At 35.7% G+C, this 17,191-nt stretch overlaps 2 protein-coding genes across 3 annotated transcripts in view; both read right to left on the bottom strand.

The window, feature by feature from the left end:
- Window positions 1-17,191, bottom strand: part of DBX2 (developing brain homeobox 2) — a 37,255-nt gene that overhangs the window by 9,169 nt on the left and 10,895 nt on the right. Inside the window, exon 2 of one of the 2 annotated variants that reach the window (XM_043969239.1) lies at window positions 13,539-13,634. The exons of the other annotated variant lie outside the window; for it this stretch is intronic. Within the exon in view, the coding sequence (XP_043825174.1) occupies window positions 13,539-13,634 (96 nt within the window). The remainder of the gene's footprint in view (window positions 1-13,538; window positions 13,635-17,191) is intronic. 2 annotated transcript variants of the gene reach the window in all.
- The window catches only part of NELL2 (neural EGFL like 2), a 280,513-nt gene that overhangs the window by 253,215 nt on the left and 10,107 nt on the right, over window positions 1-17,191 (bottom strand). The window lies entirely within an intron of this gene.

Genomic DNA, 17,191 nt, shown 5'->3' with positions numbered 1-17,191 from the left:
GTAAAAGTCTGGATACAATTCCTTGCCACATCTTCTAGTACCTCACTTCTATAACCCAGGATTAAGGATATTCAAGGAAAGGAGGTTGTGAGGGGTCATCTGCTGAAAGTCTGAAGGGGTAGGAGTAAAAAGGGAAGAATTACACTTTTGAAAGGAAATAAAAGAGTCTGGAAAAGATGGTGGAGTAAAATGAAGTAGCATAGCCCAGCTCTTTCTCATAAGTACTCCAACAAATAATAATGATAATAATATTTAACATAACATTTATATAAACTGTGGTAACTAAGCACTTTACAATTATCCCATTGACAACCCTGAGAGGAAACTGAAGACAATAGAGGTCTACTGGCTTGCCCTGGGTCACAAAGCTAGTAAAGTAAGTATCTGAGGCTAGATTTTAACTGAGGCCTTCTTAACTCCAGGACTAGGTCTCTATCCATTGCACCAACAAAAATGGAAAAACAGCAACAGATTGAGCAGTGAAGAGAAAATCGAAAGTCCACATCCAGAGTGAATCATTTTCTTCAACTCAGTCAATGTAGGGAGAGAACTAAAGGCCAATGGCACAGGGAAGAGGATCCAACCAGGAAGGCCTCCATAGAGACTTGTAGCACTGAGACTAGACTGGGGCTTATGACTGTGAACCAGAGATGGAATGTGGATTAGGCCTGAGGTTGTGTATCATTCAGGGAACAAAAACAGAAATAAGCCAGTAAGTTGTGTCACTCTTCCCTGGGAGCTGAATGACAATGTCAGTGTAAATTGAGTTTGGGCCTGTAGCTGTATAGTAGAGCAAAAATAGAGTAAAAAATTGGGCACAACCAGAACCTGAAACCATATTGCTATAGCAACCAATGTCACAAAAGTAGAATGTACCAAGTAGAAGCCAATGATTCCATGAGACAAAAAATAATAAAACAAAGTCAAAAGAATGAAAAAACTGGAGAAAATGTAAGATAACCCATAACAAAAAACAAATGGATGAAATAATTTAAGAATTAGTGAAAAGCCATGAAAACCATGTACAAAAAAAGAGTCCAAACATTATATTTCAAAAATCTTAAGAGAGGACACTGCCCAAAGGGTAAAGTAGAAAGAGGGACAATCCTCTGGTGGTTGTTGTTTTTTGTTCTCGAAGAGAACCAAAATGATATTGCTATGTTGGGATCAACACAGTACAGTGTGTCTGACTGCGGCAGATAACACCAATATGAGCTTGGAAGGCTCTATCACAGGTCAGGCACAAATAGTGCATATGAACATTTGGAAAGGAGATATCTCTAAATTTGCAATGTCACATTTCTTTTGAGCTATTGCATTTCAGCTTTGCTTGTAAAAGTATAGCACCTTTTTTGATGTCAGCATGCCATGCTGGGCAGTCCTGTGCCAGTGTCTCCCATGTTTTACAAATGATTCTAAAGTTCTTTCAGAGAAACCTTAAGAGTATCTTGTTTCACTTCTTTTGACCTCCATGTGAGTGCTTGCATTCACACACACACATATACACATGCATATATGTATATATATGCATATACAGAGATATATGTACGTATATAGTATCCATAAATATATAGTATATGTGTATTGTGTACATATGTGTATATATGTGTAACAAATATAGACATATACATACATATAATATATGGGTATATTTGATTATATACACATATGTACATATGTTATATATTAAAGACTTGCTTTTCTTTCCTTTTTTTTCAATGGAAGAGGAAAGGGGTAGGGTTACAGAATGTCTAAACAATAACAAAAAAGAAAAGAAAGATCAAAAGGGATCACAGACAAGCAGGAAAGCTCTGAAAGTTACACATTCAACTTATATACTTTAAAAAAAAAAGCTCTACCTAATAGAGTTTTGCATTTGCATGTACAATCCTATCCTGTTCTACAGAGTATGTAGAAATACATGTTTTATCTTGTATTTGTTAAGTTCTGAATAATAACAAAGAATGCAAAGAGCAAGGTATAAAATAGACACTGTGGAACAAAGCTATGGGATCAAAACAGATAAGCAAAATAGTTCAAGTCATATTGAAGCTAGATAACATTAAATTGAGGCAGCTAGGTGGTGCAGTGGATAGAGCACTGAGACTAAAGTCAGGAAGATGTGAGTTCAAATCCAACTTCAGACACTTATTAATTGTGTGACACTGGGCAATTAACAACCCTATTTGCCTCAGTTACCTCATCCATAACATGAGCTGGAGGAGGAAATGGCAAAACCTCCAGTATCATTGCCAAGAAAATGCTAAATGGGGTCACAAAGAGTTAGACATATTGAAATGCCTGAACAACTACACTCACTCTTTGGGCTGTCCATCCAATTTCATATCACAGTCTACATAATTTGGATTCTTCATTCATTTGGTTTTTCTAGTGCAGATAATTTCAAGGAAGTATGGGCCAGGCATTGTGCTAGGTACTATGTGAATACATTATAAAAGAAATTTTTGTTCAGAACCGTGTTGGACTAAAGGGTCTAAAGTACTAAAGTACCTTCCAACTCTAAGATTCTATGAAAGTTAAGCAGATATCACAAGTAATGACAAACCGATTTCATTTCTCTTTTTAGAAGTGTTACTAAACTGGTCGAGAACGTCATATAGAATATGTTATCCAGATTTTAGCAAGACATTTGAGATTTATCTTATAATGTACTTGTGAACAAGAGAGAAACATGAGCTAGATGATGGTATGGTTGAACATCAAAGCACAAAAAGAGCTAATTAATAATGCTAAGTCAAACGATTGAGAGACCAATCCTCGTCTCAGTATTGTTTAATTTATTCATGGAGAACTATAACTAGCAATTTAGGCACCCAAGTCAAGCAATACAAAATGGATATGAAAGCATCATCAAATGTGGTCTCAAATTAACTATTGATTGGAAGATGTCTGATATCAGCCTTGTCAGATACTGATCCCTGCTAAGCTACTACTGGGGAAAGTGCTGGCTCAGGGTTTATAGCTACAGTTGAAATTTAAGGGAGAGAAATGAGAACTGGTTCTTAGTCTGCCTAGTTTATCCAATTATTCTCATTTGCTAGGTTCTATACTTCCAAAAGAGTAACAGAACTATGAAAATGTATGTGTAAAATGCACAGAAATGGATGTGTAATCTCATCAACTTGGATATTCCCTCCAATAATAAAGACTGAAATCCATCCATACCAGCCTCCCCATCTTCTGCAACTCTTATCTATATGCTCTCATAAAACCACCATAGGGGTCCAAAAATCTAGGAGTGACTAGTCTTCCTTGCTTTCTCTTGACATTATGAAGATATCATTTCAACACTCTACCTGTCATCCCTTACCCTTGACACATAATCAGCCCAAGATTACATTTCCCTAGTGACATCATAAACAATCCTTTTAAATTGTTATATGAAATTTTAGTTTCTTTGGGCACAATCCCAATTATGTCTGTTTATTAATAATTTGGAAGAAAAGCATTTGATATTTGTATAGCATCCACTCTGGGTTACTTTCCCAACTTGAATTTAACATTTGTGAGGAGCCCTGGATCCCACAAAGAATGACCATTACTCCTAAATTATAGGGTATAACCTCTGCAGCTCAAGATCTCATGGATATCCTTCCCTTCAACAGTCATCCTATAGCCACAATTAGCTCTTAGCAAAGGCATTTACTAAGATAGTATAGAAAGAACAGTAAATAAAAATATTCCCCTGCATCCTAGAAACATGAAGCATAATCCTTCCACAAATAGTATCCATGTGTATAGATTAAGAGTACAAGGGTAGTAAGGCACATGTGTAGGGAACACATATGAACAAAGTATTTTATGTCTCTAGAATTGCAAGGCCTTGGTGTCCCTTTTCTTCTTGTTGAGACCTCTTGAAGTTCACCCTTGGATTCAGAGTTTCTGCTAGGTGAGTCACTCAGCTGGGCTCCCAAGATCTTTTTTGCAGCTCATTTCTCAGGGGTGGCTCTCTTAACTCCATTGTTGACTTTCTTTTCTGTTGCCAAAAGTTCTGTTCCTTTAAGGTCCTTCTGATCTCAAATGGTTGCCTTTTTATATTCATGTTTGATTGAAGAGTTTCTTCCTCTCCTCTCTCTACTATGCCTTAAACATTCTTGAACTGACTCTTCAATTGGTGGATGGGGTGTCTCTTTGCCGGTAAGTAGCTACACTACTTAGAAGCCATGGTTGATTGATAGTAGAGAGAAAAATTTCCCTCCTTTCTGTAGAGAACAACTCCTAACACCTCATGAAGTGTTCCTGGTCTGGAATCACCACCAGAATTGCTTGATTTTGTTTTAAGGGTACCATGAGGGAATTGCCATTCATTGTTCTGCTCCCTTCAGACTTAGAGAGAAAGAGAGAGATTCATACTTCCTACAATGATAATAGTATGTTAATACCTTGTTATTACAGTAATGCCATATCATCTGTGATTAAATCCTGTGACTATATCAGCTGAACAGGGGGCAAATCAAATATTCTCTTCCTTATAAACCCCCTACCCTCACCAGTTAAGCACTTACTATTTCTAGAAAATCAACTGGGATTTTTTTTTTGTTAAAGCTCACATGGCATATTTTACAAACAATTCAGAAATCAACATGGTTTCATGTCCTTGATTATTATCACCACCATCATCATCATCATTGATGGCTAAATCTGGGGATTCATCTTCCCCTTAAATACAGAGTTATATAATTTAACAAGTGGATAGCACTTAACAAAATTCTTGTAGGTTATTGCCTGAAGTGGTGCAGTCATTAAAGTACTGGACTTGGAGTCAGGAAGACCAAAATTCAAATCTTGAATCAGAGACTAACTTATCTGTATGAATCAGGTCAAATCATTTAACCTCAGTCTGCCTTAGTTTCCTCATTTGTAAAATGGGATTAATAATATTACCTACCTTTCAGGATTGCTGTAGGGATTAAATTAAGCAATATTTGTAAAGTATTTTGCAAAGCTTAAAGCGCCATATAAATGCTATTATTATTGTTATTGTTGTTATTATTATTAGATATTGAGAAAAGTGTAAAGAAAATTAAGTCTTCCCCTGCCTCTCTGAGAAAAAGATTGATCTCTATAGAACCTTCAAAAACATGTGGGACTCTCTGGGGGATTAAAGTCTTGGAAGTGAGAAAACAAATTGGGTGCTTATTAACAATACAAAATTGTTTGGAGTAGGTGGTAGTAGTAGAAGGATGAACCTGGGACACTCAACCTTTTCTCCTCCAACTTTTTTTGAAATCTTTCTGCTGTGGACACACACACAGTCTGAGTTCAGTCCTAGAGGTGCTAGTGGTGTGGCACAAAGAACACCTGAAAATTTTCCAGGGAAACCTACATGGAACATTCCAAGTGGAAATTTGAACAGAAATTTTCCCTTTAATTGCTACAACACATAGGACACTTGGAATTTCCCCAGTGGATCTGTACAACACATGGGGTGAGATGAATGGAAGTTTGAACTCATCCTTTTCTAGGAATAATAGACTATTTTTTAAAAAATCAAATTCATAAAGACTCCCCAAAAGTCTGACTCATCCCTCACTCCCCACAGAAAAATGATTTAAGAATTTGTGGGTTTTTGTTCATGGTTTATACACTAACAGGCAAACTTTAAGTAATGGAACTGCAGTCCATAAGGATCTCAGACAAGCTATCTGGGTTTAGGTCTCATGAAGGCAAGTGGTCTGTCTGCTTAAAAGTGTGTATAATTTAAAATTCTAAATGTGGGTTCTAATCTGTCCCCCCCCTAGTTCTGGGGGGAAACTGGCTAAAATCACTGATAAATGAGTTTAGGTTTTTAAGGGTTTATTAAAAGATGTAAAATAGTAAAGAAAGAGAAAGATCGAGAACAGATTTCTTTTTTTTTTTTGGTGTGGATAAATGATATAAAATTTATTTTCAGTTAAATTAACTTTTTAAAAATTTTTTTAAAAATTAATAAAGTATTTTATTTTTTTCCATTACATGTAAAGATAGTTCTCAACCTTTGTTTATACAAGCTTTACAATTTCAGATTTTTCTCCCTCCCTCCCCTCCCTCCCCCCTCCCCTAGACAGCAGGCAATCTGATATAGGTTATATATATATATATATATATATATATATATATATATATATATACACATAATAACATTAATCCTATTTCTGCATTAGTCATGTTATAAGAGAAAAAAATCAGAGCAATGATGGAAAACCTCAAAATAGAAAAAAAACAACAGCATCAAAAACAAAAGAAATAGTATGGTTCATTTAGCATCTATACTCCGCAGTTCTTCCCCCCCCCCCCATTTGGAGATTCTCTTCCATCACAAGTTCCCTGGAACTCTTCTGTGCCATTGCATTGGTGAAGAAGAATATAGTCCATCACAGTAGATCAACACTCAATGTTGATGTTACTGTGTACAATGTTCTTCTAGTTCTGCTCATCTCACTCATCATCAGCCCACGCAAGACCCTCCAGGTTTCTCTGAACTCCTCCTGCTCATTGTTTCTTATAGCACAATAGTATTCCATTGTATTCATATACCACAACTTGTCTAGCCATTCCCCAATTGATGGGCACCCCCTCAACTTCCAATTCTTTGCCACCACGTAAAGAGCAGCTATAAATATTTTTGTACATGTGGGTCCCTTTCCCCCTTCCATGATCTCTTTGGGAAAAAGACCCAAAAGTGGTATTGCTGGGTCAAAGGGTAGAGAACAGATTTCTTATAGCATGGAAATCCTAGCCTTTCTAAACCTCCCACTTCTGAAGTCCTCTGCCACCATGCCCATGTCTCCAAAAGAGGAAGAAATTCCCCGCCAGCATTTACTTCCTCCTTCATGTCCTCCTCCCAGAAATGGGCAGTTCTTCAAGCTGATTGACTAGCGTCATTCAAATTCATTGGTTCACTGGACCCAAAGGTGATCTCAATGTAAAGTTTAAAGTTTTTAGTTTCTGAGAACAATAGCCTCTTAAGTACCAGCCAGATGTGCTTACAATCTAGTTAACTGGAAGTAAGCTAGTCAGCAGTCAGTCGCTCTCACCCAATTCAATCAGTTTAGATCAATCTCCAGGTGGGCCCCTGAGTATCTGCTAAATCCCCTTATCTACCACATTCCATTATCTTTGACACAGGTAGGGGAAAAACTGATCACAGATCAACTCTCATAGTATATCCCAGGTGAATTTTTAGATACCATTATTCTAGAGATGCAATATCCATATTGCTCATGTTAGCTGCCATGCTCATAATGGATGAACAAATGGATGAACATATCTGTCAATTGGTCAGTAGGCATTTTAAAAGCACCTCCTATGTGAAAGAGACTTGTCTAGGCACTGGGTATACAGAAAGAGGCAAAAGACAGGGACTGTCCTCAAGGAGATCACAATCTAACAAATGAGCAATATGTACAAATAAATTATATCCAGGATACATAGGAAATTATGTTTATCCTTTGTTTTCAAATAGGACCAGTGATAGCATGTAATGAGTGATGTCTTGACTTGTAAATGAAATTGATTTATGTGAGGCAGAGTTGCACAATCATCAGGTTCACTCTCCCTTCCAGAGCCACTGAAGTTCAGTGGCAAGACAAAAATCAAAACAGCTGGAGATAACCTGGGATGCATCTTCCTTGGCATCTTCAATGTCTGACCATGTTCTAAGTGCTCCACATTATCTGCTTCAGGCACCTTTATGACCGTTGGAAAAAAATGTTCTCATCCATCCATTCTATCAGGGGAAGTCTTTGTATGTTTGTGGTAAACATCCCCCTAACTCACTGATGACTTCGAGACCCCTTGGTTACTCATAACCTGGCTTAATCCAAGTGCTGAAACAATTTTGCCATGGTGTGGCCATACCCAAAGGTAAATAATCAAAAGAAGGAAGGTACTAGAATTAAGAAGGGGGAAAGACTTCCTATAGAAAATGAGATTTTAACTGGGACTTAAAGTAAGCCAGGGAAGCTGACAGATAGAAATGAAGAGGGAGAGCATTCCAAGTATGGGGGACAGATCTTGTTTATGAAACTGGGCAGGAGGCCAAGGTCACTGGATCAAAGAGTTCATGGTGGAGAGTAAGATGTAAGAAAACTGGAAAGAGCTAGGATATAAAGGGCTTCGGGCCGGGTCGGGGGTGGGGGGGGGGGGAGCAGCCCCAAAGTGGATAAAGCACCGGTCCTGGATTCAGGAGGACCTGAGTTCAAATGTGACCTCAAACACTTGACAGTTAATAGCTGTGTGACCCTGGGCAAGTCACTTAAACCTCATTGCCCAGCCAAAATATAAAATAAAATAAAGGGCTTTGAATGCCAAACAGAGCATTTGGTATTTGATCATTTAAGGGAGCCATTGGGATTTATTAAGTGGGGGATAGTGACATGGTTCAATCTGCACATTAGGAAAAAATCACTTTAGTAACTGAGTGGAGGATGATTGGAATGGGGAGAGACTTGAAGCAGGCAGACCCACCAGGAGACTATTACCGTATTCTAGGTATGAGGTGATGAGGGACTATATCTAAGTGGTGGCAGTGTTAGAGAAAGGAAGGGGGCATGTTGAAGAAATGTTATAAAGGTGGAATCAACAGGTCTTTGCAATAGATTAGATATGGGGGTGAGATGAGAGTGAGGAGTTGAGGGTGTCACCTATGTTGTGAACCTGAGGGACTGAGAGGATGGTGTTGTTTTCTACAGTAATAGGGAAGTTAGTAAGGGGAGAGGGTTTGAGGGAAAGATAATGAGTTCAATTTTAGACATGTTCAATTTGAAATGTCTACTGAATATCCAAGTCAAAATATCTGAATGCAGTTAGAGATGGGAGATGAAAGGTCAACAGAGAGGATAAGGCAGGATAGGTAGATTTGAGAATTAAGAGCATGGAGATTGTAATTAAATCCATGGAAGTTGATGAGATCACCAAGTGAAGTAGAAGGAAATGAGAAGAGGGCCCAGAATAGAACCTTGTGGGATACCTACAATTAGAAAACATGATCTGGATGAAGATCCAGCAAAGGAGACTGAGAAGGAACAGTTTGATAGGTAGGAGGAGAACCAAGAGAGAGTGGTGTCCAGAAAACTATAGAGAAGAGAATATCAAGGAAAAGAGAGTGATTAATAGTGTCAAAGGCTGCAGAGAGGTTAAGGAGAATAAGGATTGAGGGGAAAACCACTGGATTTAGTGATTAAAAGATAATTGGTGGGGCAGCTAGATGGCCCAGTGGATGGAGCACCGGCCCTGGAGTCAGGAGTACCTGAGTTCAAGTCTGGCCTCGGACACTTAACACTTACTAGCTGTGTGATCCTGGGCAAGTCACTTAACCCCAATTGCCTCACTAAAAAAAAAAAAAAAGATAATTGGTAACTTTGGAGAGAAAAGTTTGGGTAAAATTATGATATCAGAAGCCTGATTGTAAGGGACTAAAATGAGACTAAGAGTAGACAGAGTGGAGACAGCCTTTTCAAGGAATCTAGCCACAAAGGTAAGAATGGATATAGGATGATAGAGGGGATAAAAGATTCAAGTGAGGGTTTTTCAGGATGGAGGATACATAAGGATGTTTTTAGGCAGTAGGAAAGGAGCCACGACACAAGGAGAGATTAAAGAGAAGTGAATGAGTTGGAATGATGGAGGGGACAATCTGTTGGAGGAACTTGGAGGGATGTGATTGTTTTTGCAAGCATGGTAAGGAGTAAGGCCACCTCTTTATGTGAGATACAAGTAAAGGAAGAGATAGTGGCTGAAAGCATATGAATGATATGAGATGAAGAAAGTACTAGAGTAAGCTCACAATGAATGGCTTCAGTTTCTTTTGTAAGATATGAGGAAGGGTCTAAGCTAAGAGACTGAGGAGAGAAAGTCATGGGAGGTTTGAGGAAGGAAGAAAAGGATTAGAAGAGCCACTGAGGAGAACAGAATAGTGAGTTGATAAGAGAGGTATAGTAGGATTCCCTAGCACCAGTCAGGGCCCAGTTAAGGGTGTGTAGCCTAAGTTTAAGTGTTCCCAATCAGACCAGTTGCTTGATTTTCTCTACTTTCATTCAGCAGTGTGTGTGTAGGAGCAAAGGCAATAGATGGTAGGAGTTTTCCGAGGCTGAGGCTTAGCAGGATGCAATTTTTGCTGATATGATAAGTGGGTTAGGAATTCAGGAGGACAATGTAGAGTTGGATTGGTTCACCAAGAGGTCAAGAGAGGTAAAAGAGCAGAGAGTATTACTTTCTGATTTATTTAAGAGGAAAAAAAAAATCTTTAGCCTATTCATCCTGCTGGAAAAATTCTTTCTACCCTGTTTCAAAACTTTTCGTAGGGCAATCATCTTTTTTTTGTTTTGTTTTTTTGCAGGGCAATGAGGGTTAAGTGACTTGCCCAAGGTCACACAGCTAATAAGTGTCAAGTGTCTGAGGCTGGATTTGAACTCGGGTCCTCCTGAATCCAGGGCCGGTGCTTTGTCCACTGTACCACTTAGCTGTCCCCCAGGCAATCATCTTAAAAACACACACATGGGGGCAGCTAAGTGGTACAGTGGACAAAGCACCGGCCCTGGATTCAGGAGGACCCGAGTTCAAATTCAGCCTCAGACACTTGACATTTTCTAACTGTGTGACCCTGGACAAGTCCTTTAATCCTCATTGCTCCACCAAAAAAACCACAAAAAACATATACACATACATGTATATTTATGTATATATTCACAGACATATATGCATAGATATATAAATGTGTGTGTTATGCTTCCTTTAAATGTTTTAGGCACTGGACCAAACATCATTTGTCTGTGGAACATCATACTCTCCACCTGAGAGGTAAATGGCTTTCCTTACTCTAATCAATGAGCAACTTTATCTATAAAGCTTCTAATGCTTTATCAGATATAGATTATGAATTCAAAGGCAGAATGAAACAACTGATAATCAGGTTTCCAAAATTTCCTTTTAGAATGTAGAAATAGAAAAGGTCTATTTTATTTACATAATTACTCAATTTTCCATTTCATTTTGCTCATATAGATAGAGATATAATGTATTCTGAAAGAGAGGAAATGGTCTTATAGATGTAGTATGAAAGATTTTCCATGGAAATCTTTGGGGAGAACTCTTACCACTATCTTTTAATTTTTTGACCCCATTCTACAGACTAATCTGAAATAAACTTGTAAAAATACTACAATGAGAAGAGTGGGTTGGGAATAATTGTTTCTATTATTTTTAAGTATGGACTCAATTAATTTTAGAAATTTAACAAGTGAAATTAATATTGGTATTGAACAAATGAGTCATGATAAATTAGTATTTCCATGATTACTTATAGAAGTGCTAATCTAACCTGTCCTCATTCCAAATGCTGGTGAAAGGGTAAAATCAGTACTGTGAAATGATGATGGGGCATCCTGATCATTCAGATATGAATGTTTATGAATCTATATACTGTGAGTCTAATCTGAAGCTTAATGCTTCAGTTTCTTTCTATTTCATGATGGAAGGGATTTGTAAATCATGTTACATTTTTGGTCCTTTATCTACAAGAGTCATTTGGATCAGGATATATATGGAGAATAAAAAGTTCTGGTCAATATGTAATAGCTGAGAACAAAGGACAGATATGTTTAGAAAATAGGAATATAGGACAGAAAATAGGAATATAGGACAAGATGGTTAGAAAAATGCCCAAATGGTACAAATATAATAATATTTGAGCTCAATGGCTCAAATAGCATCACCTATATATGATAAGTAAATAACATTTAGTAGTTTGGGTGTTTGAAAAATATATTTACTTCACTTTGCCAAAGAGACCAACATGAAGGAGAAAAGTATGTAGTTAAATTAAATGAAGCTAATTTGGAATTTCCTCTTACCATATTTCTGCAGTTAATTTTATACTTAGGAAGATTTAGTTTCACACTGATGTTATCATTGATTCAACAACAAATATTTGATTTTGATTATTTTTTCCTAAAATCTTTCCAATACTCTTACATATGCTAATAAATATCATTCTAAGATGCATAAGTTTTCATTTATTTGCACAGAAGACCATAAAGGAGTAAGTAAAGACATTAGTCATAGTTTCTATTTTTTCCATTTGAATTATAAAACATTTTAAGTAGACAATAAGTAATTTCCAAAATAGTAGTGTATCATCCTGATTAATAAACAATCCCCTCAGTTAATTATGGGCTCTAAGTATTCAGCAAGTCCTTATGTACACTCAGGTCATCCACTAAATCTCTTTTCAGTTAGGCAGGGTCATATGGGAAGATGAGCTAGAATGAGTCTATAAAAGTCAATTTCATTCACTGTGCATTTTTCAGTCAAGTACTTTAAATGTCCAGAAATTCATCTGAAATGTGAGACAGGAGAAAAGACTGGCACACAGAGTATTGGTTTCTGACTATACAAAAGGGCAGCTGACCCTTACAAAACTTTTTTCTATATGAAATGGTTCCTAAAGTTCATCAGCAGAGTGAAAAATTGTGGTGAGGTCGCGTGTGGATGAGCAAAGCAAAAGTGATGATTGGTCATGGTTCTCTCTACCATTGTTATTGAGCCTGGACCATGTAAAATGCTCTGTGGGAAAGTGTCAAACTCTTAAATAGGTGCTCAGAAACTTTCAGCTCATTAAATTGCCAGCATTTGCTGCCTCACTTGTCAAGAATCACTCTGTTTAGCAACTGCTGTCCAGTAATATTCATAAACCACATCTTTATAGTAGCATATGTCTACATTTAACTGTGATATAACAATATAATTTAGAAAATTTGAACTTTGATCTCACTTTTCACTTGAGAAAATATCCTCTATAAGAGTATAATGAGATACGAAGATAAGCATATGATCCAATGTTCTCTTGAGATACCAAGATATTGGTAATGTAAACAATAACATCAGTCTTCCTTAATTATAAACTTAAAATTTTCCTGATAGTGAGCTTTAACTTACCCATACATCTCAAGATGAAGTTCAGCTTTAGCCAAAGACTTTTGCAATTCACATAGGAAAAAATGTTATTTTAAATTGCTCTTCAAAATAGTTCTTAAAAGGTCAGCGTTACATCTTTTTTTTTCTTTTAAAAGCATGAGAAGCATTTAAATCCTTATGGGGAAAAAACTTATTCAATGTAATTACTTTTCATAAATCATGATTTTCTAAATCATAATTTAAAAGGATCAAATATTTGTACCCAGCCTATGCTTTCTCTTCACCTTTATTTTCATTTCATTAAGGAATATTATTCCTACAGATTTCAGTAATAGCCAAGTTGATTCATTAGAGATGTTTAATGTTAGATCAAAACCAAGGAATTTTAGTTGACTAGCAGCATTTCAGGACTTTGATGCCATTAGAAACCTCCCACAATTGCATAGTGTGTCTGTGATGCACTGTGAATCCTTGGAAACCTCCTGAATGGGGTTGCTGTGATTTTTACTGAGAAATTAGCTCCTTGCCATTGCATTACCAATTAGTTTTCTAGAACACATTAAATCCTGCTGCTTTGGTTTACAGAATAATTCAAGCATTACTGATGAAGCATAAAAACTTACTTGGCAAAGCAGTGGGGGACACAGGGTGCTGACAGGACCCACCGCAGCAGGTTGAGTAGAATTGTGGGGCTCTCAGAAAAAAAAGTTTGGAAGAAGCTGCAGATAAAACATCAATCTCATTGGTTAAAAATTTATTTTAGACAAAATACCAGTTGCTTAAAAGTCACTTCTGAACCCTATTTTCCCCTTGTCAAATAGAAATTCTTTAATATTAAAGGCATGATTAGTCAAATGATCTGCCAAATATATTTACTAGATTATTTTATCATGGCTTCATGGACTTTGTAGGTTGAATTAAAATACATTATGAAATAATGAACTTCTATATTCCCTCAACCATGTAGTCATATTTATTAATAAAAAGTGTTGTGGATATCCTGAAAATCAGAAAATAGATGTTTGCTACATGTAGAGGTGCAGATTAAAAAAAAAATAAACTATTTAGCTGTACTTACAGGAAGCTATTTAAAATATATAGTCAGATTCCATAGTTACTGACATTATAACACATTATTTTCTAGATCAATGAATGAAAAGTATATATCAAACATGTTTCTGATTACATTAGCAATATGCTAAGACCAAATCACTTGAAAATAAAGCATATACAACACTTCTGCTTTTAAAATTAGACTATTATTTGTTTACATTTCCAACCATTTATTCGAAAGAGTTACTTTTGAAATTACTTTTGGAAATGTTTAAACTATATTATAATCTTCTTTCCTCATGACACACTTTACATTCATATCCCTCTAACTCCATTCATAGATAAAGAAACTTAGGGCAAGAAATACCTAACACTTATCTTGGGTAGAAAATGACAATAGCTGAACCCTCTACAACCCAATATGATGTCAAATGAAATGAAATGTTAACTATACCTTTAAAAAACAAACTTGTCATTTGTAACTTGATTTCATAATTATTTTTAAAAATCATGTTAGGTTCATATGCAAGTGAATCTTTTCCAGTCATAATATATAGGAACATATATGGGAACAGTATTTCACAGGTTTTTGTTTTGTTTTGTTTTTTCTTTATTGGATCTTGATTCATTTTATAAACCTTAGATCACAATTTTCTTAGGTAAGGTGAGGGTGATTTCAACCTAAGCTGCACTTAAAAGGCTAAGTGAATTTTAACTGTGATGAAGTATCTATCTAAAGTTTCAGAGATAGACTGCCAGCTATCTCATAGCTAATTAGATAATAGCTAATCCATGAACCCAGTTTTCTTATTATTAGACTAGAATTGTCAACTATCAGTCATGAGTGTTTGCTGATTGTACAATCAAATCATTAAGTATCTATTTTAATCCTGATTTTCTTAAGATGAAAACAAATGCAGACATATAGAATATGAAGCCTAGAACATGACACCAGTACAAGGAATAAGATGCTATAAGAAACTTTCCTTACAAATAATGTAGTGGTTTAAGAATAAGGTCATTCATTTTGATTTAATATGACAAACTACATTCTGATGTTCCAAAGGAGAGTCCTTATATGTTAGTTATATGAAGATGAGTAATATATGTATAAGAGAAGAATGTGGCTCATTATCTTATATTTTCTGATCAGACATTGAATTCCAGAATTAACATTCCATAGAAAATTTAAAGTATAGCTTGCAATATTGGTTGGCTTTTTTTTCTTTAAGAGGAGCAAAACTGAAAAAGAGCAAGTTTGATTTTCCACAAATCTGTATGAATTGAGTACAGATCATGTTAGCTGGAAAGGCTAAGTAGGGAAATCTCACTAAATAATTAGCATAAAGCAACAACAACAACAAAATTGTACCCATTGTGCTACATTTTAAAATTTTATTTTACTTGAAATATTGTTTTCCCAATTACATGTAAAGAGAATTCTTAACATTTGTTTTTAAAATTTTCAGTTCCAAAGTCTCTTGCTTCTGTCCTCTTACCCCTTCATGACACAGTAAGCCATTTGATATAGGTTTTACATGTGCAATCATGCAAAACATATTTCCATATTAGTCATGTTGTGAACGAAAACAAAACAAAAACACACAAAAATAATGACAGTAAAAAATAATATGCTGCAATTTGAATTCAGATTCCATTAACTCTTTCTCTGAATGTGGATAGCATTTTTCATCAGGAATCCTTTGGATTTGTCTTGGATCATTGTACTATTGAGGATAGCTAAGTCATTCACAGTTGATCATTGTACAATATTGCTGTTATGGTGTACTGGTCTCCTGGTTCTGCTCACTTTATTTTGCATCAGTTTGTGTAAGTCTTTCAAGGTTTTACTGAAATCAGCCTACTTGCCATCTTATAGCACAATAGTATTGTATTACAATTGTATACCACAACCTGTTCAGTCTTTTCTCAATTGATGAGCATCCCCTCAATTTCCAATTCTTGGCCACCACAAAAAAGCTGCTATAAATAATTTTGTACAAATAGGTCCTTTCCCCTCTTTTAAAAAATCTCTTTGGGATACAGACCTAGTAGTGGTATTGCAGGATGGAAAGGTGTGTACAGTTTTATAGCCCATTGGGCATAGTTCCAAATTGCTTTTCAAAATGGTTTCCCAATTATCCTACATCCCCTCCAACATTTATCATTTATCTATCATATTAACAAATTTGATAGGTGTGAGGTAATACCTCAGTTGTTTTCATTTGTTTTTGTCTAATCAATAGTGATTTAGAGCTATATGTGATTTTTAAAGTAGACTATATTAATTTTTCTGTGCTGGCCAAATGTTCTTTAATGTACTTTTCCCTGACTTTGTCACTACTGCTCCTTTCCCCACTTCACCCCACCCTCAAAAAGGCATAAAAGAATTAAGAACACTGACCAGATCTTCAATTGTTTAGGTGATATTTAATTTCAGTTAACTGGGAAAAATTTTCACGACTAAACAAACTGATATTTTCTTAGGGAGTAATTTATACTGATTATATGTTTAGTTTATTATAAACAAAAATCAAAGTCTGGGGATTCAGAAACATTTAAGTATGAGTTAAATCACCTTTGTAATCAAATATGACATTTCTATCACTTCAACACTGATAGATAGTCATGCTACAGAATATCCAGTTGCTATATGTACAGGGTGGGCCAAAAATCATGAAGGGATCTAATGTTTTAATAACTTTTTGAAAAGTATTTCTCCTTTTATTTCACCATTTATGAGATTGAATTTTTTACACATAATGTAAATTCATTTCCTATATGTACCATATATTCTGTTATATTATAAATTAAAACAAAAAATAAAGGAGTTATTAAATATTTGTCATGTTTGGCCCACCCTGTATAAATATACCTTACCTGAAGTGGTTTATTTGGGAATCATTGTGAAATTCCAATTAAAAACTCCATTTTTAAAAATTTTATTTTATTTTTGTTACATTTTAAACTCCACAGTATATCCCTCTCTCTCTCCCCACCCCACATCAGAGAAGGCCATCATTTCTCACACACACACACACACACACACACACATGTATATATGTATATGTGTGTGTGTAAAACTATACTATGCATGCTTCCAGTTATCAGTCATTTCTCTGGAGGTAGAAAGCAGCTTGCTTCAGAAATCTTTTATAATTGATTTGAGGATTTACAATACCCAAAATAACTTAATCTTTCAGTTATTCTTCAAATAATATTG

The sequence above is a fragment of the Dromiciops gliroides genome, chromosome 5, assembly GCF_019393635.1.
Source record: "Dromiciops gliroides isolate mDroGli1 chromosome 5, mDroGli1.pri, whole genome shotgun sequence".
NCBI lineage: Eukaryota > Metazoa > Chordata > Mammalia > Microbiotheria > Microbiotheriidae > Dromiciops > Dromiciops gliroides.
This window is presented reverse-complemented; position numbering and strand designations above follow the sequence as displayed.